Source organism: Mustelus asterias, chromosome 17, assembly GCF_964213995.1.
Source record: "Mustelus asterias chromosome 17, sMusAst1.hap1.1, whole genome shotgun sequence".
Taxonomy (NCBI): Eukaryota; Metazoa; Chordata; class Chondrichthyes; order Carcharhiniformes; family Triakidae; genus Mustelus; species Mustelus asterias.
Genome location: NC_135817.1, coordinates 51,495,405 through 51,512,641, shown reverse-complemented (window position 1 = coordinate 51,512,641; position 17,237 = coordinate 51,495,405). Strand labels below are relative to the sequence as shown.

Sequence of the window (17,237 nt, the reverse complement as noted above, 5' to 3'; positions counted from 1 at the left end):
ATTTAATACATTTGCAGGACATTCTGCTATGTAGACCATAAGACCATAAGATATAGGAGCAGAATTAGGCCATTCAGCCCACTGAGTCTGCTCCGCTATTCGATCATGGCTGATGTTTCTCAATCCCATTCTCCCACATTTTCCCCATAATCTTTGATCCTCTTACCAATCAAGAATCTATCTCTGTCTTAAATACACTCAATGAACTGGCCTCCACAGCCTTCTGTGGCAATGAATTCCACAGATCCACCACCCTCTGGCTGAAGAAGTTCCTCTTCATCTCAGTTCTAAAGAGTCATCCCTTTACTCTGAGGCTGTAACCTTGGATCTTAGTCTCTCCTATTAATGGAAACACCTTCTCCACGTCCGCTCTATCCAGACCTTTCAGTATTCTGTAAGTTTCATTGAGAACCCCTGCTCTTCCTTCTAAACTCAATTGAGTACAGACCCAGAGTCCTCAAATGTTCCTCGTACACCAAGCCTTTCGTTCCTGGGATCATTCTTGTAAGCCTCCTCTGGACCCTCTCCAAGACCAGCACATCTTCCTTAGATATGGGACTCAAAGTTGCTCACAATATTCCAAATGTGGTCTGACCAGAGCCTTAAAAGGCCTCAGTAATACATCCCTGCTTTTGTATTCTAGTCCTCTCAAAATGAATACTAACAATATATTTGCCTTCCGAACTGACAACTCAACCTGCAAGTTAACCTTAAGAGAACCCTGAACTAGGACTCCCAAGTCACCTTGTGTTTCCGATTTCTGAATTCTCTCCCCATTTAGAAAATACTCTGTGCCTCTATTCTTTCTACCAAGGTGCCAGATGATACAACGATAGGTGGAGAGACAGATAGTATTGAAGAGGCAAGGAGTTTGCAGAAGGACTTGGACAGGTAGGAGAGTGGACAAAGAAATGGCAAATGGAATAGAACGTGGGAAAGTGCGAAGATTCCTAGTCTGATGAGACTGGAGAGGATAGTTGTGGAAATATTCTCGATGTTGGGGAAGTCCAGAAGTCGGGGTCACATCTATGAATAAGGACATGGCCCTTAAATACACTCGATGGACTGACCTCCACAGTCTTCTATGGCAATGAATTCCACAGATTCATCACCTTCTGGCTGGAGAAATTCCTCTTCATCTCAGTTCTAAAGGTCGTCCCTTAATTCTGAGGCTGTAACCTCGGATTTTAGCCTCTCCTACTAATGGAAACATCTTCTCCACATCCATTCTATCCAGACCTTTCAGTATTCTGTAAGTTTCAATGAGAACCCGCCTCTTCCTTCTAAACTCACTAGACTGTGATAGAGAATTCCACAGGTTCCCAACCCTCTGAGTGAAGAGGTTTTTCCTCATCTCAGTCCTGAATGTCTTACTCCTTATTCGTAGACTGTGACCCCTAGTTCTGGACTTCCCCAACATCGAGAATATTTCCGCATCTAGCCTGTCTAGTCTCATCAGGATTTTATATGTTTCTATGAGATCCTTTCTCATTCTTCTGAATTCTAGTGAGTACAAGCCCAATCAATCCAGTCTTTCTTCATATTTCAGTCCTGACATTCCAGGAATCAGTCTGGTGAACCTTCGTTAGACTCCCTCAATAGCAAGAATGTCCTTCCTCAGACTAGAAAACCAAAAGACCATAAGACCATGAGACATAGGAACAGAATGAGGCCACTTGGCCCATCAAGTCTGCTCCGTCATTTTTTCTCATCCCCATTCTCCTGCCTTTTCCCCATAACCCCTGATCCCCTTATTAATCAAGAACTATCTATCTCTGTCTTAAAGACATTCAATGACCTGGCCTCCACAGCCTTCTGCAGCAAACAGTTCCACAGATTCACCACTCTCTGGCTGAAGAAATTCCTCCTCATCTCTGTTTTAAAGGATCGTCCCTTTAGCCTGAGGTTGTGCCCTCTGGGTCTAGTTTTTCCTTCTAGTGGAAACATCCTCTCCACGTCCACTCTATCCAGGCCTCAACAGTATCCTGTAAGTTTCAATATGATCCCCCCTCATCCTTCTAAACTTCAACAAGTGCAGATCCAGAGTCCTCAACCGTTCCTCATACGACAAGCTCTTCATTCCAGGGATCATTCTTGTGAACCTCCTCTGGACCCTTTCCAAGGCCAGCACATCCTCCCTTAGATATGGGGTCCAAAACTGCCCACAATACTCCAAATGGGGTCTAACCAGAGCCTTATACAGCCTCAGAAGTACATCCCTGCTCTTGTATTCTAGCCCTCTCGACATGAATGCTAACATTGCATTTGCCTTCCTCACTGCCGACTGAACCTGCATGCTAACATTAAGAGAATCTTGAACAATGACTCCCAAGTCCCTTTGAGTTTCTGATTTCCTAAGCATTTTCCCATTTAGAAAATAGTCTATGCCTCCATTCCTCCTTCTAAAATGCATAACCTCACACTTTTCCACATTGTATTCCACCTGCCACTTCTTTGCCCACTCTCCTAACCTGTCCAAGTCCTTCTGCAGCACCCCCTGCTTCCTTAATACTACCTGTCCCTCTACATATCTTTGTATCATCTGCAAATTTAGAAACAGTGCCTTCAGTTCCTTCCTCCAAGTCGTTAATGTATGTTGTGAAAAGTTGTGGTCCCAGACTGACCCCTGAGGCACACCACTAGTCACCAGCTGCCATCCTGAGAAAGACCCCTTTATCCCCACTCTTTGCCTTCTGCCAGTCAGCCGATCCTCTATTCATGCCAGGATCTTACCATTAACACCATGGGCACTTAACTTATTTAACAGTCTCCCATGCGGCACCTTGTCAAAGGCCTTCTGGAAATCTAAATAAATCACGTCCACTGGCTCTCCTTTGTCTAACTTCCTTGTTACAGATTTGTCAGACATGACCTCCCCCTGACAAAGCCGTGTTGACTCAGTCCTACTTTATTATCATGCACTTCCAAGTACTCTATGATCTCATCTTTAATAATGGACTCTAAAATCTTGCCAATGACTGAAGTCAGGTTAACCGGCCTATAATTTCCCGTCTGCTGCCTCCCTCCCTTCTTCAACAGCAGTGTTACATTAGCTACTTTCCAGTCCTCTGGGATCCTCCCTGCCCCCAGTGATTCCTGAAAGTTTACCACCAATGCCTTCACAATTTCCTCAGCTATCTCTTTTAGAACCCTGGGATGTAGTCCATCCTGTCTAGGTGATTTATCTACCTTCAGACCTTTCAGTTTCCCCAGAACCTTCTCCTTAGTGATGGCCACTACACTCACCTGTGCCTCCTGACTCTCCTGGAGCTCTGGCATCCCACTGGTGTCTTCCACCGTGAAGACTGATGCAAAGTACTATTCAGTTCCTCTGCCATTGCTTTGTTTCCTATTATTACTTCTCCAGCCTCATTTTCCAATGGTCCAATGGCTATTTTGGCCTCTCTCTTACCTTTTATATATTGAAAAAAAAACTCTTCCTATCTTCTTTTATATTACTAACTAGCTTACATTCATATTTCATCTTCTCGCCCCTTATTGCTTTTTTAGTTGTTCTCTGCTTGCTTTTAAGGGCTTCCCAATCCTCTGGCTTCTCACTAATCCTTGCCACTTTGTCTATTTTTTCTTTTGCTTTTATGCTGTCCTTGACTTCCCTCGTCAGCCATGGATGCCTCGTCCTCCCCTTAGCATGTTTCCTCCTCCTTGGGATGAATTTCTGTTGTGCCTCCCGAATAACTCTCAAAAACTCCTGCCATTGCTGTTCCACTGTCTTCCCTGCGTGGCTCCCTTTCCAATCAACTCTGGTCAGCTCCTCCCTCATGTCTTTATAGCTACCTTTATTTAATTGTAATACCGTTACATCTGACTCCAGCTTCTCCCTCTCAAACTGCAGAGTAAATTCTATCATATTGTGGTCACTGCTCCCTAAGGGTTCTTTCATCTTAAGTTTCTTAATCAAGTCTGCCTCATTACACATCACCAAATCCAGAATTGCCTGTTCCCTAGTAGGCTCTGTCACAAGCTGCTCGAAAAAACCCATCTCTTAGACATTCCACAAATTCCTTTTCTTGGGATCCACTATCTACCTGATTTTCCCAGTCCACCTGCATATTGAAGTCCTCCATGATTATTGTAATATTGCCTTTTTTATATGCCTTTTCTATCTCCTGATTTATTTTCTGCCCCACATCCTGACTACTGCTAGGGAGCCTGTACATAACTCCCATCAGGGTCTTTTTACCTTTGCGATTCCTCAGCTCTACCCACAGAGATTCTATGCCTTCTGATCCTATATCACTTATTGCTATTGATTTAATTTCATTCCTTACTAACAATGCAACCCTTTCGATAGGACACATATCCTTGGATATTTAGATTCCAGCCCTGATCCCCTTGCAGCCACGTCTCTGTGATGCCCACAACATTGTACCGGCTAATTTCAATGTGCGCAACAAGCTCATTTACCTTGTTGCGTATACTGCACACATTTAGGTACAACACCCTCAGTCCTGCATTGACCACCTCCCTTCTCATACTTGTCACCTTTTTTGCTCTGCCTGAGGTTAGATTCCTGCCACCTTCTATTCTCTCTGTTCTATTACGTGGTCTGGAAACTTTACTAACCTCTCCTGAGCCCTCAGCTCCATTAACCTGCATTTCTACCCTCTCCTTTAACTTTGATTTTATAATTCTCCATACAACTGAACCTTTCTCCCCACTATTTAATTTAAAGCCCTATCTACAGCCCTAGTTATACTATTCGCCAGGACTCTGGTCCCAGCACGATTCAGATGAAGACCGTCCCATCGGAACAAGTCCCCTCTTCCCCAATATTGGTGCCAATATCCCATGAATTCAAAACTGCCCACAATACTTAAGGTGTGGCCTCACCAAGGCCCTATATAACTGCAACAAGACATCACTACTTCCATACTCAAATCCTCTTGCTATGAAGGCCAGCATACCATTAGATTTCCTCACCGCCTGCTGCACCTGCATGCCAACCTTCAGCAACTGTTCCACTGTGACACCCAGGTCATGTTGCACATCCCCTTTTCCTAAACTGCTGCCATTCAGATAATAATCTTCCTTCCTGTTTTGCCACCAAAGTGGATAACCTCATATTTATCCACATTATATTGCATTTGTCAAGTATTTTCCCACTCAGTCAGCCTGTCCAAGTCACCCTGCAGCCTCTTAGCATCCTCCTCAACAGCACACACTGCTACCCAGCTTAGTGCCGTCTGAAAATATCGAGTTATTGCATTCAATTCCTTCGTCTAAATCATTAATGTATATTGTGAATAGCTGGGGTCCCAGTACTGAGCCCTGCGGTACCCCACTAGTCACTGCCTGCCACTCTGAAAATGACTCATTTATTCCCACTCTCTGCTTCCTGCCTGCCAACCAGTTCTCTATCCACGTCAATACATTATCCCCAAAACCATTAGCTTTAATTTTGCTCACTAATCTCTTGTATGTGACCTTGTCAAAAGCCTTTTGAAAGTCCAGATACACAACATCCACTGGTTCACCATTGTCTACTCTACTGGTCACATCCTCAAAAAATCCCAGAAGATTTGTCAAGCACCATTTTCCTTTAGTGAATCCATGCTGACTTGGACAGATCCTGTCACTGCTTTCCAAATGCTCAGTTATTACATCCTTAATAATTGACTCCAGCATTTTCCCCAACACTGATGTCAGGCTGACCAGTGTATAATTCCCCATTTTCCCTCTCCCTCTTTTTTTAAAACATGGGGTTACATTAGCTACCCTCTAATCCATTGGAAGTCTTCCAGAGTCTATTAAATGCTGAAAATTACTCATTTTTACATAGAAACTTAGGAGCAGGAGTAGGCCATTCGAGCCTGCTCCACCATTCATTATGATCATGGATGATCAGCCAACTCAATAGCTGATCCCACCTTCTCCCCATATCCTTTGATCCCTTTTGCCCCAACAGCTATATCTAACACCTTCTTGAAATGTCGACTCTGGTTTTATGTATACTGTTTCCACTGTTTATGCACTCTTACCGAAGTATTTGCTTTCCACTGGAATAATTATGTATTTTATCAATATCGTTCCATTGCTGATATATTCAAGGCAACTATAGGTATATTTTTGATCTCTCAGGGAACCGAGGGACATGGGGAGCAAACGGGAAAGTGAAATTAAGGCAGAAGATCAGCTATGATCACACTGAATGATGGAAGACTCGAGGGACCACATTCTTCCATTTCTTATGTTGTAATATTTTTCTCTTCCTTTCCCAATTTTTCTGACCTTTCTGTAGAATGGAGTTGATAACCCAATTAAAATAACTACAGCAACAACATTAGCTTGCATTTATATAGTGCAGGCTCGTCCAACACACGGCCAGGTGGCCACGACCCATCCTGCCAGTCCTCTCTATCTGACCCCTGGACCCATGTTCAAAATGTCAAATGTAAATGAATTTGAAGAGTTTTCGAAGAACTTCCCCTCCAATCATAGGCTGTTTCTCTTCCGTCGTTGCTAGGATCACTAGTCAGCCAATCAACAGCAAATGTGGGAGAGGATCAGTCTCTGATTGGAGAAGCAGCTTTCTCCAGTCTGAGACTTGCAATTATGGCACGATGGCAGTGGTGAGTCTGCTGGGGAGGGAGGGAGGCTTTCAAGGTGGGTGGTTAGAGTCAAAGTAGTGGCTTGGCATGGGGAAGGTGGCTGCTGGGCAGGGACGGAATGGCTGCAAAGGAGGGCTGAGTTGCTGCTGAGAAGGAACTGAGTGGTTGCCGGGCAGGGCTGGAATGGCTGCTGAGCGGGGTCAGGAAAGCGGTTGCCAAGCTGGAGCTGAATGGTTGCCGAGTGGGTGGAATGCGGTAGCTGGACAGCAATGGAGTGACTAATGAATGGGAGGAAGGGAGCGACTATTGGGCAGGGAGAGAACACTGGCTGCAGGTGGGGGGTGAATGAAATTGGCTACTGCTGGGAGAGAGAGACTGGCTGTTAATGGAGGAAGAAGAGATTGACTGCTGGTTCATGTGGAGGGAGAGAAGCTGTCTGCTGGTGTGGGAGAAGAGAGTGGCTGCTGGTGAGTGTGTGTGAGCACGGGGTTTGTATGTGTCTGTAAGGGCGAGAGTGGGAGAGGGTCTGGGTCACTCACAGTCTGAGGGTTTGCACTCACCCCCACACACCGACACGTGTCTCACATGAATATTACTTAAGTAATTTAACCACTTCCTGTTTTATTTTATTTAAATGCTTTGCAGCTCATTCTATTTCATTTAGCTCAGTTGGCTGGATGGCTGGTTTGAGATGCAGAGCAACACCAACAGCGTGGGCTCAATTCCCGTACCAGCTGAGGTTATTTATGAAGGCTCCGCCTTCTCAACCTTATCACTCGCCGAAGGTGTGGCCACTTCCCGCTGTCTCGGCAAAGCACCCCAAGCACACCAGACATTCTCTCTTCCACCTTCTTCCGTTGGGAAAAAGATACAAAAGTCTGAGGTCACGTATCAACTGACTCAAGAACAGCTTCTTCCCTGCTGTCATCGGTCTTTTGAATGGACCTACCTTGCGTTAAGTTGATGTTTCTCTGCACCTTAGCTATGACTATAACACTACATTCTGTGCTCTTTTATTTCCTTCTCCATGAACGGTATGCTTTGTCTGTATAGCACACAAGAAACAATACTTTTCACAGTATCCCAAAACATGTGACAATAATAAATCAGATCAAATCAAAATCAAAAATCACCACCAGTCAGTTCCCCCTCTCAAAGGAGAGAGCAGCCTATGATCATCGAGGACTATGGAGACTTCACCATTATTTCATTGCACATATATGTAAATGTATTGTTTATCACTGTCTTATCCTTATTTAAATGTTGTACATTAGTAATAACTGCTGGATGTTTGTTGAAGTGTCTGCAGGTTAAGTGACCTGTACTCTCCACAAATGCTACCACCTAGTGCTCCCATTTTCTTTTACTGTTTCAGACTTCCAGCGCCTACAGTCTTCTTTTAACCTTTTGCTTAAATTAGTCTGCTCTGTCCCGTAAGAAAAAGTTTTAACCGTTTTAACAGTGACTTACTACTTATTCAGTAATGTGATGGAAGGCTTCCTTTTGTGCACTAAACATAGGAACATTATAAAACCGATTCTTTACAAAGAGGTTTACGGTTTCATTACAACTATCAAATATAGGATATCTTCCACATATTGCCATAAAAGCTTTTACCCAAGTTCCTCAATAATGAAACATAACTTAATGACATGAATATAAAAGGAACTGTTCTATGATAATCACTCAGCACAAGAAAGCGTTTCTACAGAAAGGACAATTCCACTTTCCATTGCATTGAGCAGAAAATGACCAAAGGTATTGCCATTCCTCAACGGGTGAACTGGAAGGGGAAAAAGATCCACAAGCATCAAATTTCAAAACCAGTTTTTTTGGAACCTCAGAGGCAGAGCTTTCTACTTGGGTGGAATCTTGCCACAGGGTGTGACCTCTGCCAGCTTCTGTGGCTCACTGTTTTCCAGTATAGACTTCAGGCATTTGCAGTCAGGGCAGGGCACAGCAGCTGAAGATAAAAATACTTTTTATTTTTAAATTTACTGTGCAAAGGGAAATTAATTGATTACCCTTCCTTCAAAGAATGAGGGTAATTAAATTTCTAACCTTCCCACAAAGCTGCGTGCCAGGAACACACTTGTGTTCCTCGGTGTTGCTATGGAATTGATGGCCAAAAATGGATCGAATTACATAATCCCACCATGAGTGCGTCATTTGAATATACAGTCTATCCTTGGGTAGATATATTCAATGCTTGTTTTCACCTCTGCCAGAAAGTCCCACAAGTAGCAGCGGCTGCAGGAAGTCAGCGCAAGAGCTCCAAGCCAGAATTTATGCTCTCTGCCTATCCCACATCTTCTCAAAATCAGGCAAATGTGGCAGCTGGTTTGCATAGATATAACAATGGGCATATTTTAAAAATATATCAAACAATGTCTATTTTAACAGAGGATGTTAAGTGCATAACAATGACAAGTAACAACAGTTGATATAACTTGGGCTTCAATTCACTGTGTATGAAAAGATTTTAGATATTTCAACAAAACAACACACTGTATTAGAATTTTCCCATCCCGCTTGCTCCGGGAATCGTAGCGGGTGGGACATGGATCATGGAAAGGTCAGTTGATCTCGGGTGGGATTTTCTGGCTTTGGGGTGAGTTTGACCGGAAAATCCCACCCAATGACTTGCACTGATTACCCAGGCCACTCTTTAAATTGTAAAAGATCAACAACTTGAGAAATTTTAAACTATCATTATTCCCCGATCAGCCTTTCAACCAGCTTTGGCCAGCGGTGTGCCCCAGGAATCAGTGCTGGGTCCACAGTTATTTGTCATTTATATTAATGACTTGGATGAGAATTTAGGAAGCATGGTTAGTAAGTTTGCAGATGACACCAAGATTAGTGGCATAGTGAACAGTGAACAAGCTTATCGAGGATTGCAGTGGGATCTTGATCAATTGGGCCAGTGGGCTGACGAATGGCAGATGGGAGTTTAATTTAGATAAATGCGAGGTGATGCATTTTGGTGGATCGAACCAGGGCAGGACTTACTCAATTAATGATAGGGCGTTGGGGAGTGTTATAGGACAAAGAGATCTAAGGGTACAGGTTCATAGCTCCTTGAAAGTGGAGTCACAGGTGGACAGAGTAGTGAAGAAGGCATTCAGTATACTTGGTTTCATTGGTCAGAACATTGAATACAGGAGTTGGGACGTCTTGTTGAAGTTCTACAAGACATTGGTAAGGCCACACTTGGAATACTGTGTGCAATTCTGGTCACCCTATTATAGAAAGGATATTTTTAAACTAGAAAGAGTGCAGAAAAGATTTACTAGGATGCCACTGGGACTTGATGGTTTGAGTTATAAAGAGAGGCTGGATAGACTGGGACATTTTTCTCTGGAGCATAGGAGGTTGTGAGGTGATCTTATAGAGATCTATAAAATAATGAGGGACATAGATCAGCTAGATAATCAATGTCTTTTCCCAAAGGTAGGGGAGTCCAAAATTAGAAGGCATAGGTTTATGGTGAGAGGGGAAAGGTACAAAAGGGTTCAGAGGGGCAATTTTTTCACACAGAGGGTGGAATATATAGGAATTGTCTGAAACAAGCTGCCAAAGGTAGTAATAGAAATGGGTACAATTTTGATTTTAAAAAGCGTTTGGACAGTTACATGGGTAAGATGGGTATAGAGGGATATGGGCCAAATGCGGGTAATTGGGACTAACTTAATGGTTAAAAACAAAGGGGTGGCATAGACAAGTTGGGCCAAAGGGCCTGTTTCCATGCTGTCAACCTCTATGACTCTATGAGCTTCAGGTATCGCAACCCTCCCAGTACCCAGGGAGTTTGAAACATGACTTGTTGAAATAAGTTCAGTTCCCTTTAAAACTAATGCAATAAACTCCATTAGGGGTATTTTTGGCTTGTGTTATCACATCGCTTGGACAAAAATTATTTTGTGCACATATGAAACATTAAAATGTGCTATATATTAAATATACTACAGCTTGTTAAAAGTATTATCATCTCACATTTGAAGGAATCATTTCACATACCCAAATGCACTCATGTCGAATATGCATCTATGAATGCACACACAAAATCATTTACATTCTAATCTGACATAAGAATGAAAGGTGAGGTTAGTCATTTTTCCCATGGGTTATAGTTAGAATAGGGTATTTTCTGCAATAAGTCCTTGTTGAAGCAGAGTCCATGACTTATTTTAAAAATGAATTAGATTGCTACTTAATCAACTGAATATGAAAGAGTATCTTGAACAAGCAAGAGTGTGAAATTAAAGCAAGCATTTAGACATGAGAAGAAAAATATGTGATGGACTGACTGGCCTTTTTCTGCATCATAACTTCCTATAATTCAATGATAAGCTTTAATGGAAATTACCAGGATCTTCTTCTTCAGCAAAAGCAACAATCTGGATCCCATCCATGTCATCTTCCTACACAGAAAATTTGCAAATTCATGTTACATTGAGGAATTGGTGGATATTTCTAAATGCTAAAAAAGCTTGCAGTTAGATAGTTGCTTTCACATCCTCAGTACATCCCAAAGTGCTTTCCAGCCAACACATTTTTTTAAACACTGTCTCCTGCCAGCTCAAGATGGCTGCTGATACCTGTCTGCTCAGGCGCACTTGGTCGCGTATGGAAATAATCCTACGTTGTCATTTGCAGTAGACACAGAGTGCCGGATGGAAGCTGTTCAATCAGTTTCTGAGCCCCATGGCAGGTGGGCAGTCAGGGCATGGCCTCCCTGCAATTTCTGGGGATCGGGATGGGGAGGGAGGGAAGGCTTCTCATCCACTGGTGACGGCCGCAATTCCGTTTCCAGTGCCGCAACTTGTTTTTTCCGGCACAGCACAATTAAGTACGAACAGGGCAGGGAGATGATGGAATACGAGCTTAATTACACACCATCCCTTCCACACCATTGAGATATGTTGCTGTGACAAGATGGTTAATTGGAAGAAAGGTGCCTTCCCAAAAAAATGGGGAAAAAGGCATGAATAATGTAAATCAAATGGGATAAAGAAAACTGGGACCCCTGAGAAATCTGGCTGCCAGCATTGTAATATTTGTAATTCCAAGACTATTGATCACCATGCAAGCGCCCTGCTGCATTTTGCCTGTATAAAGATGTCAGCCATGCATATAACTCTATATGCACAGTTTTGTAGCAAACGCAGCCTTTTTTGAAGTGCAGTCACTGTTGGTATGTTGACAGCAGCCAATTTGCACATAGCAAGGTCCCACAAACAGTTAATCTGTTTTGGTGTAGGAATAAATATTAGTTTGGACAACTCCAAAGCCTTTTTTTAAAGTTGAACCATGGGATCTTTTGCATTCACCTGAACAGGCAGTCAAGACAATATTGTAAATCTCAGATAAAAGATGATCTCCAACAATCCATTACTATCCCTTGATCCTGCACTAAGCGTCAACCTGCGTTACACGTGCAAGTTATGCAAAGTCGCATAAACTCTACCGCTTGATTCAGAGGGAAGTGTGCTGCCACTAGGCCATATTAAAATTATAACATTGTATCCTATGATACCTTTGAGTACATTCTGTGTCCTAATTTTCTTGAGATAGCCTGATTATCTGGTTTTCTCAATCTGTGGCTTTTACTTCATTCTGTCTAGTCACCCTCTACGTTTGTTGTCTTATCCCTCAGTACTTGTCCCTTCTCCTTCCTTTGTCATTGACAGAAATAAAGTGATCTCTAAATTTAACAATTACCCACTCTTGTCAATATCTGGAAAGGTAATTTCAAGTCTGTCTTACCCATGTCTCGAACACATCCTCTGGACGCAGTTTCCTGAGGGTTGATCTGAAAATAGGACAAACACATTTTCAATGATAGTTTATATGTTCCAGCGCAAAAGACTGTCCAGCCTACCTCTCCTTGCTTGCATTTGTCATGGTACGCACTGTTTACTTTAGCTTATGCTCATGAACTGCCTCGCTACTGATTCAGCTGCTGACTTTGCACTCAGGGCCTCCCTCTGATGACTTAGCCAAGAGAGAATAAAATAGATGACATTCTGCATGACCATTGCTAAGAGCTAAATGACAGTGACTCTTCCTTGGATTTCCAATCCCTCCTGTAGCTTCTCAGATTGGAAGCTCACGTAAGACAATCACAACAGCAAATTTGCAAGCTGACTTCAGTCCAGACACTGTTACTTTCAAAGGGAATCAAATTCACAAAACAACCATTCGGTTATTTACCTTTTATGTTCTTGAATAAATTCCACGATTTCTTCCTCTGAATTGGGTTTATCTGGAATAGTGACCGAGTCATCCATGAAAGGCTCATAAAAATCCACCTCATTCATCTTCAATGAGAGTTTCTTGGCCACCTACCCAGAAGAGATGCATCAATGAATAAAATGACGAACATAAAGCATAACCTTACATACACATCGCAAATCCTGCAACAATCTTATTTGACATGTCAGCCCAAATGGTGAGAAGTGACAAAATGTATATTTCACAACAAACTAATATAAGCCTTCATAAAGCACAGCAATGCAATTTGACAACATTGCCATACAAATCAATGTTTCTACATGTAAGCGAAGACCGGAATTCATAGCACAATTACACACCAAAAAGGCACACCAAAAAAGCAGTTAAGATTATTTTATTTTCACTTTGAACCACAGTTACATTTCTGTGTTATTGAACCACAAAATCCCTACAGTGCAGAAAGAGGCCATCCAGCCCATCGAGTCTGCACTGATTCTCTGAAAGAGCATCCCACGCAGGCCCTCTTTTCCGTCCTACCCACGTAGCCCCTTGCATTTACCATGGCTAATCCACTTAACCTACACATCTTTGGACACTTTGGATTGTTGCAGGATTTGCAATTTTCATAGAGTCATAGAATCCTACAGTGCAGAAGGAGGCCATTTGGCCCATCAAATCTGTATCGACCACAATCCCACCCAGGCCCTATCCTCATAATCCCATGCATTTACCCTAGCTAGTCCTCCTGACACTAAGGGGTAATTTTAGCATGGCCATTCCACCTAACCCGCACATCTTTGGATTGTGCGAGGAAATCCATGCAGGAATGTGGAGAACATGCAAATTCCACTCAGACCCAAGGCTGGAGTCGAACCCAGGTCCCTGGCGCTGTGAGGCAGCATTGCTAACCATTGTGCCGTCTGAGACAGATTGCATTTTTAATATTTCCATTTAGAAGTATGTTCACATGGGTAACTTTACTAGATTCATAAGCACTTATAATGAGGTGCTGAGTAGGTAGATTTCAACTTTAGATCATTGTTGTAAATGGCTGAATGCACTTTGAAACAAGGCAATGCATGAACTTTGGAGGTTTTTCAAATAATTTTGAACACAAATACATTTTCCAGGTCAATGCTTACTTATTGACAAAGAAATACAAAGGCAGACACTGACATAAAAAGATAGAGAGAGACATGATAAAAGGAAGAAATAAATAGAAACAATGAGATAGAACAAGAGAATTAAACAGATAAAGGGTGAAATGGGGGCAACAAGACAGACAATATGATGCAATACTAAACTCCCATAAATGAGACATTAAAGTTTAGAAAGATTCATGGTTTAAAGTGTACAATTTAACTGTTCCTAATATAATTAGCAACAATGGGTTATACTTTAGTTTTTCATCTGGATGAAATTTGTACTTTTTAACTGGATCTAATGGGAGTGATGAGTCGAAAAGGTGTATGCAATCAGTGTGTTGTTACAAATGGCTTTGCCTTTTGGCTTTGTTTTAAGCCAAGACACTGGTTGGCACAGTAAAAGCGGAATGCCACACACAACTTTTGTTAATTATTTCCTAAGTGCACACTGAACACAAAACCAAGACAAGGCATCCTAATATCCCGTGGAACAGCTAAATAATTAGAGACAAAGAAATCAGGAATGTAACTACAGAAGTAGGTCATGCAGCCTCTCAAGCCTCGTCTGCCATTCAGTGCGTTCATGGCTCATGTGTATCCTAACGTCATCCATCTGCCTTGTTTCCATAACCCTTTATACCCTTGGCCAGTGAAATCTATTGATCTAATAGAGTCATAGAGTTGTACAACCCAGAAAAGGCACTTCAGCCTATCGAGTCTGCACTGACAATAATTACCACTGAAGCCATGCTAATCCCATTTTCCAGCACTTGGCCCATATCCTTGCATGTTATGATATTTCAAGTGTTCATCCAAATGCTTTTTAAAGGTTATAAAGCTTTCTGCCTCCACTATCTTCCCAGGCAGTGCATTCCAGATTCTCACCACCGTCAAAGTGATTTTTTTTTCTCAAATCCCCTCTGAATCTCCTGCCCCTTCCCAAAAACTATGCCCCCTCATGATTGATTCCTCAACCAAGAGGAACAACTGCTTCCTATTCACCCTGTCCATACCCCTCAGAATCATATACACCTCAATCATGTCCCCACTCCCCTCCCCTCAGCCTCTGCTCTAAAGAAAACAATCCAAGCCCTATCCAGCTCAAATGCTCCATCCCAGACAACATCCTGGTGTGTCTCCTCTGTACCCCCGCTAGTGCAATCACATCCTTCTTATAGTGCTATAACCAGAACTGCACACAGTACTCCAGCTGTGGCCTAACTAATGTTCTATACAACTCCAACATAACCTCCTTGTTCTTATATTAATTGCACTAGCATCTACCACTTTTTATAGGAAAGCTCCACATTTCTACCGTCTTTCCAGTAAAGAAGTGTTTCTTGACATCTCCCTGAATGGCCTAGTTTTGATTTTAAGGCTATATCTCCTTATACTCTTGGCTGCCAAACAACCGGAAAAAAGTTCATCTCCATCTACTATGTTGATTGCTTTCGAAATGCTAAAAATCTGAAATCACTCGTAATCATGTACATTCCAGGAAATACAAGCCTAATTTATGTAATCTGTCATTAGCATTAAACTGTTAAACTGTTGGTAACATTGTGGTGAATCTGGGCTTCACCCTTTCCAAGGCTAACGTTTCCTTACAAGCTGCTCAGCACTGTACACAGTACTCCAAATGTGCTCTAACCAAGGCTTTGAATAGATGTACTGTTCAAAGATGTACTACGTAAACTTCTTCCCTCTTATACTCCAGCCATCTGATTATAAAGGTTAACAATTTAGCAGCCATTTATGATTTTTTTTTTGTACCTGACTACTACATTTTAGTCATCTGCATGCATGAATCCTAAATCTCTTTGGGACTGTACGGCTCCCAGATTTTCACCATTTAGATATTACTGGATCTATCTTTTTCTGTCCAAAATGAATGAACTCGCAATTACCTGCATTAATGCTATCTACCACAGTTTTGCCCACTCATCCAATTTATCAATGATTCTTTATAATTTTATGCTCCTGTCTACTCAACTTACTGCACTGACTTTAACAAGGTCCACGAGGTGGACCTGTTAGAATATGAGCTCCCTGATTGAGGCAGTTATAGCTGTCCAATCTGAGAGCTATGCAGAGGTTATATAAGGTGGAGTGTCGAGGCTATGAGCACTCAGGTTGTATACTTTGTTCTGGGAAGTACCTGTCCAATAACACTTGCAAATAAATCTGGATTTGGTGAAGGGACACCGTCACCATTGCGAGTTCATTCATTTTGGACAGAAAAAGATAGATCCAGTAATATCTAAATGGTGAAAATCTGGGAGCAGTACAGATGTTGAAAGTGCTGATTGCTTTCGAAATGCTAAAAATCTGAAATCACTCGTAATAATGTACATTGTGGGAGTTATGTCACTTACTGGTCACCAATTTTTGTGCCGGTGACAAATATGGGTATAGGCTCTCTATTTGGTATCTATGTCATTAATAAATGTAGTGAGTTGAGACCTGAGCACAGGTCCTTGTGGGACACCACTAATCACTTCTTTGCAATTCCAGTACCAACAAGGCAGCTGTGCATGAAGTGCTCCCCCTAGTGTCACGGCACAAATAAATGCAGTGTATCCTTATTCTCGCTCTTCCACTGCCTATCAAATCTCCTAACTTGGTCAATAATTTGCCTTCAATTCCACGAGCTTCAATTCAAGCTCTAATTACTCACCCCTTTATTAAAAGTTGCAAAGAACCTGATATAAGGGTGAAAGTGCTCTGCTGCATCTTCAAAAGCTTTGTAATCTGCATTAGGAAGAGAAAACAAAGAAAGGAAGAAGAAAAGGTAGAAATGGAGATGAGAATACTCTGTATCTTTTAAAAAGAATGATTATGTAAGATTATTCACTGGTTCAAATTTCCACGGGGAATGACAGGGTGAAAGGGATGGAGGGGGGTGATATCCTCATGTAAATTCTGGAACCTCTGCCATTAACCTGCTTTTGTTCATGGAATCAGGAGGAGGACCGTTCATTACTGGAGCACCATCAGGTACTCATACGATTGGAATGCATCTCAGGTACTCCCAATGGTAGAAAGGCATCACGATCTATTGACTATTCCAACATACTCCTGACTGGTCTCTCCTCGTCTACTCCCCAAAATTCTGCTGCTCACAGCAAGTCCCATTCAATTATCACCCCTATTCTCAGTGACCCACATCAATGTCTTGTTTTTAAAATTCTCATTCTTGTTTTCAAATTCTTCCATACCCTCACCCAGTGGTTCCCAAAGGGTGCGGCGTGCCACACTGGTGCGGCGAGAGAGGATGGCGGGAAGA

At 42.3% G+C, this 17,237-nt stretch overlaps 1 protein-coding gene across 2 annotated transcripts in view; it reads right to left on the bottom strand.

Moving 5' to 3' along the window:
• The window catches only part of casq2 (calsequestrin 2), a 42,632-nt gene that overhangs the window by 4,857 nt on the left and 20,538 nt on the right, over window positions 1-17,237 (bottom strand). For both annotated transcript variants that reach the window (XM_078232656.1, XM_078232657.1), the window contains exons 6-9: window positions 16,629-16,702; window positions 12,786-12,916; window positions 12,339-12,384; window positions 10,939-10,993 (exon numbers count right to left, since the gene is read on the bottom strand). In XM_078232656.1, the coding sequence (XP_078088782.1) occupies window positions 10,939-10,993; window positions 12,339-12,384; window positions 12,786-12,916; window positions 16,629-16,702 (306 nt within the window). The remainder of the gene's footprint in view (window positions 1-10,938; window positions 10,994-12,338; window positions 12,385-12,785; window positions 12,917-16,628; window positions 16,703-17,237) is intronic.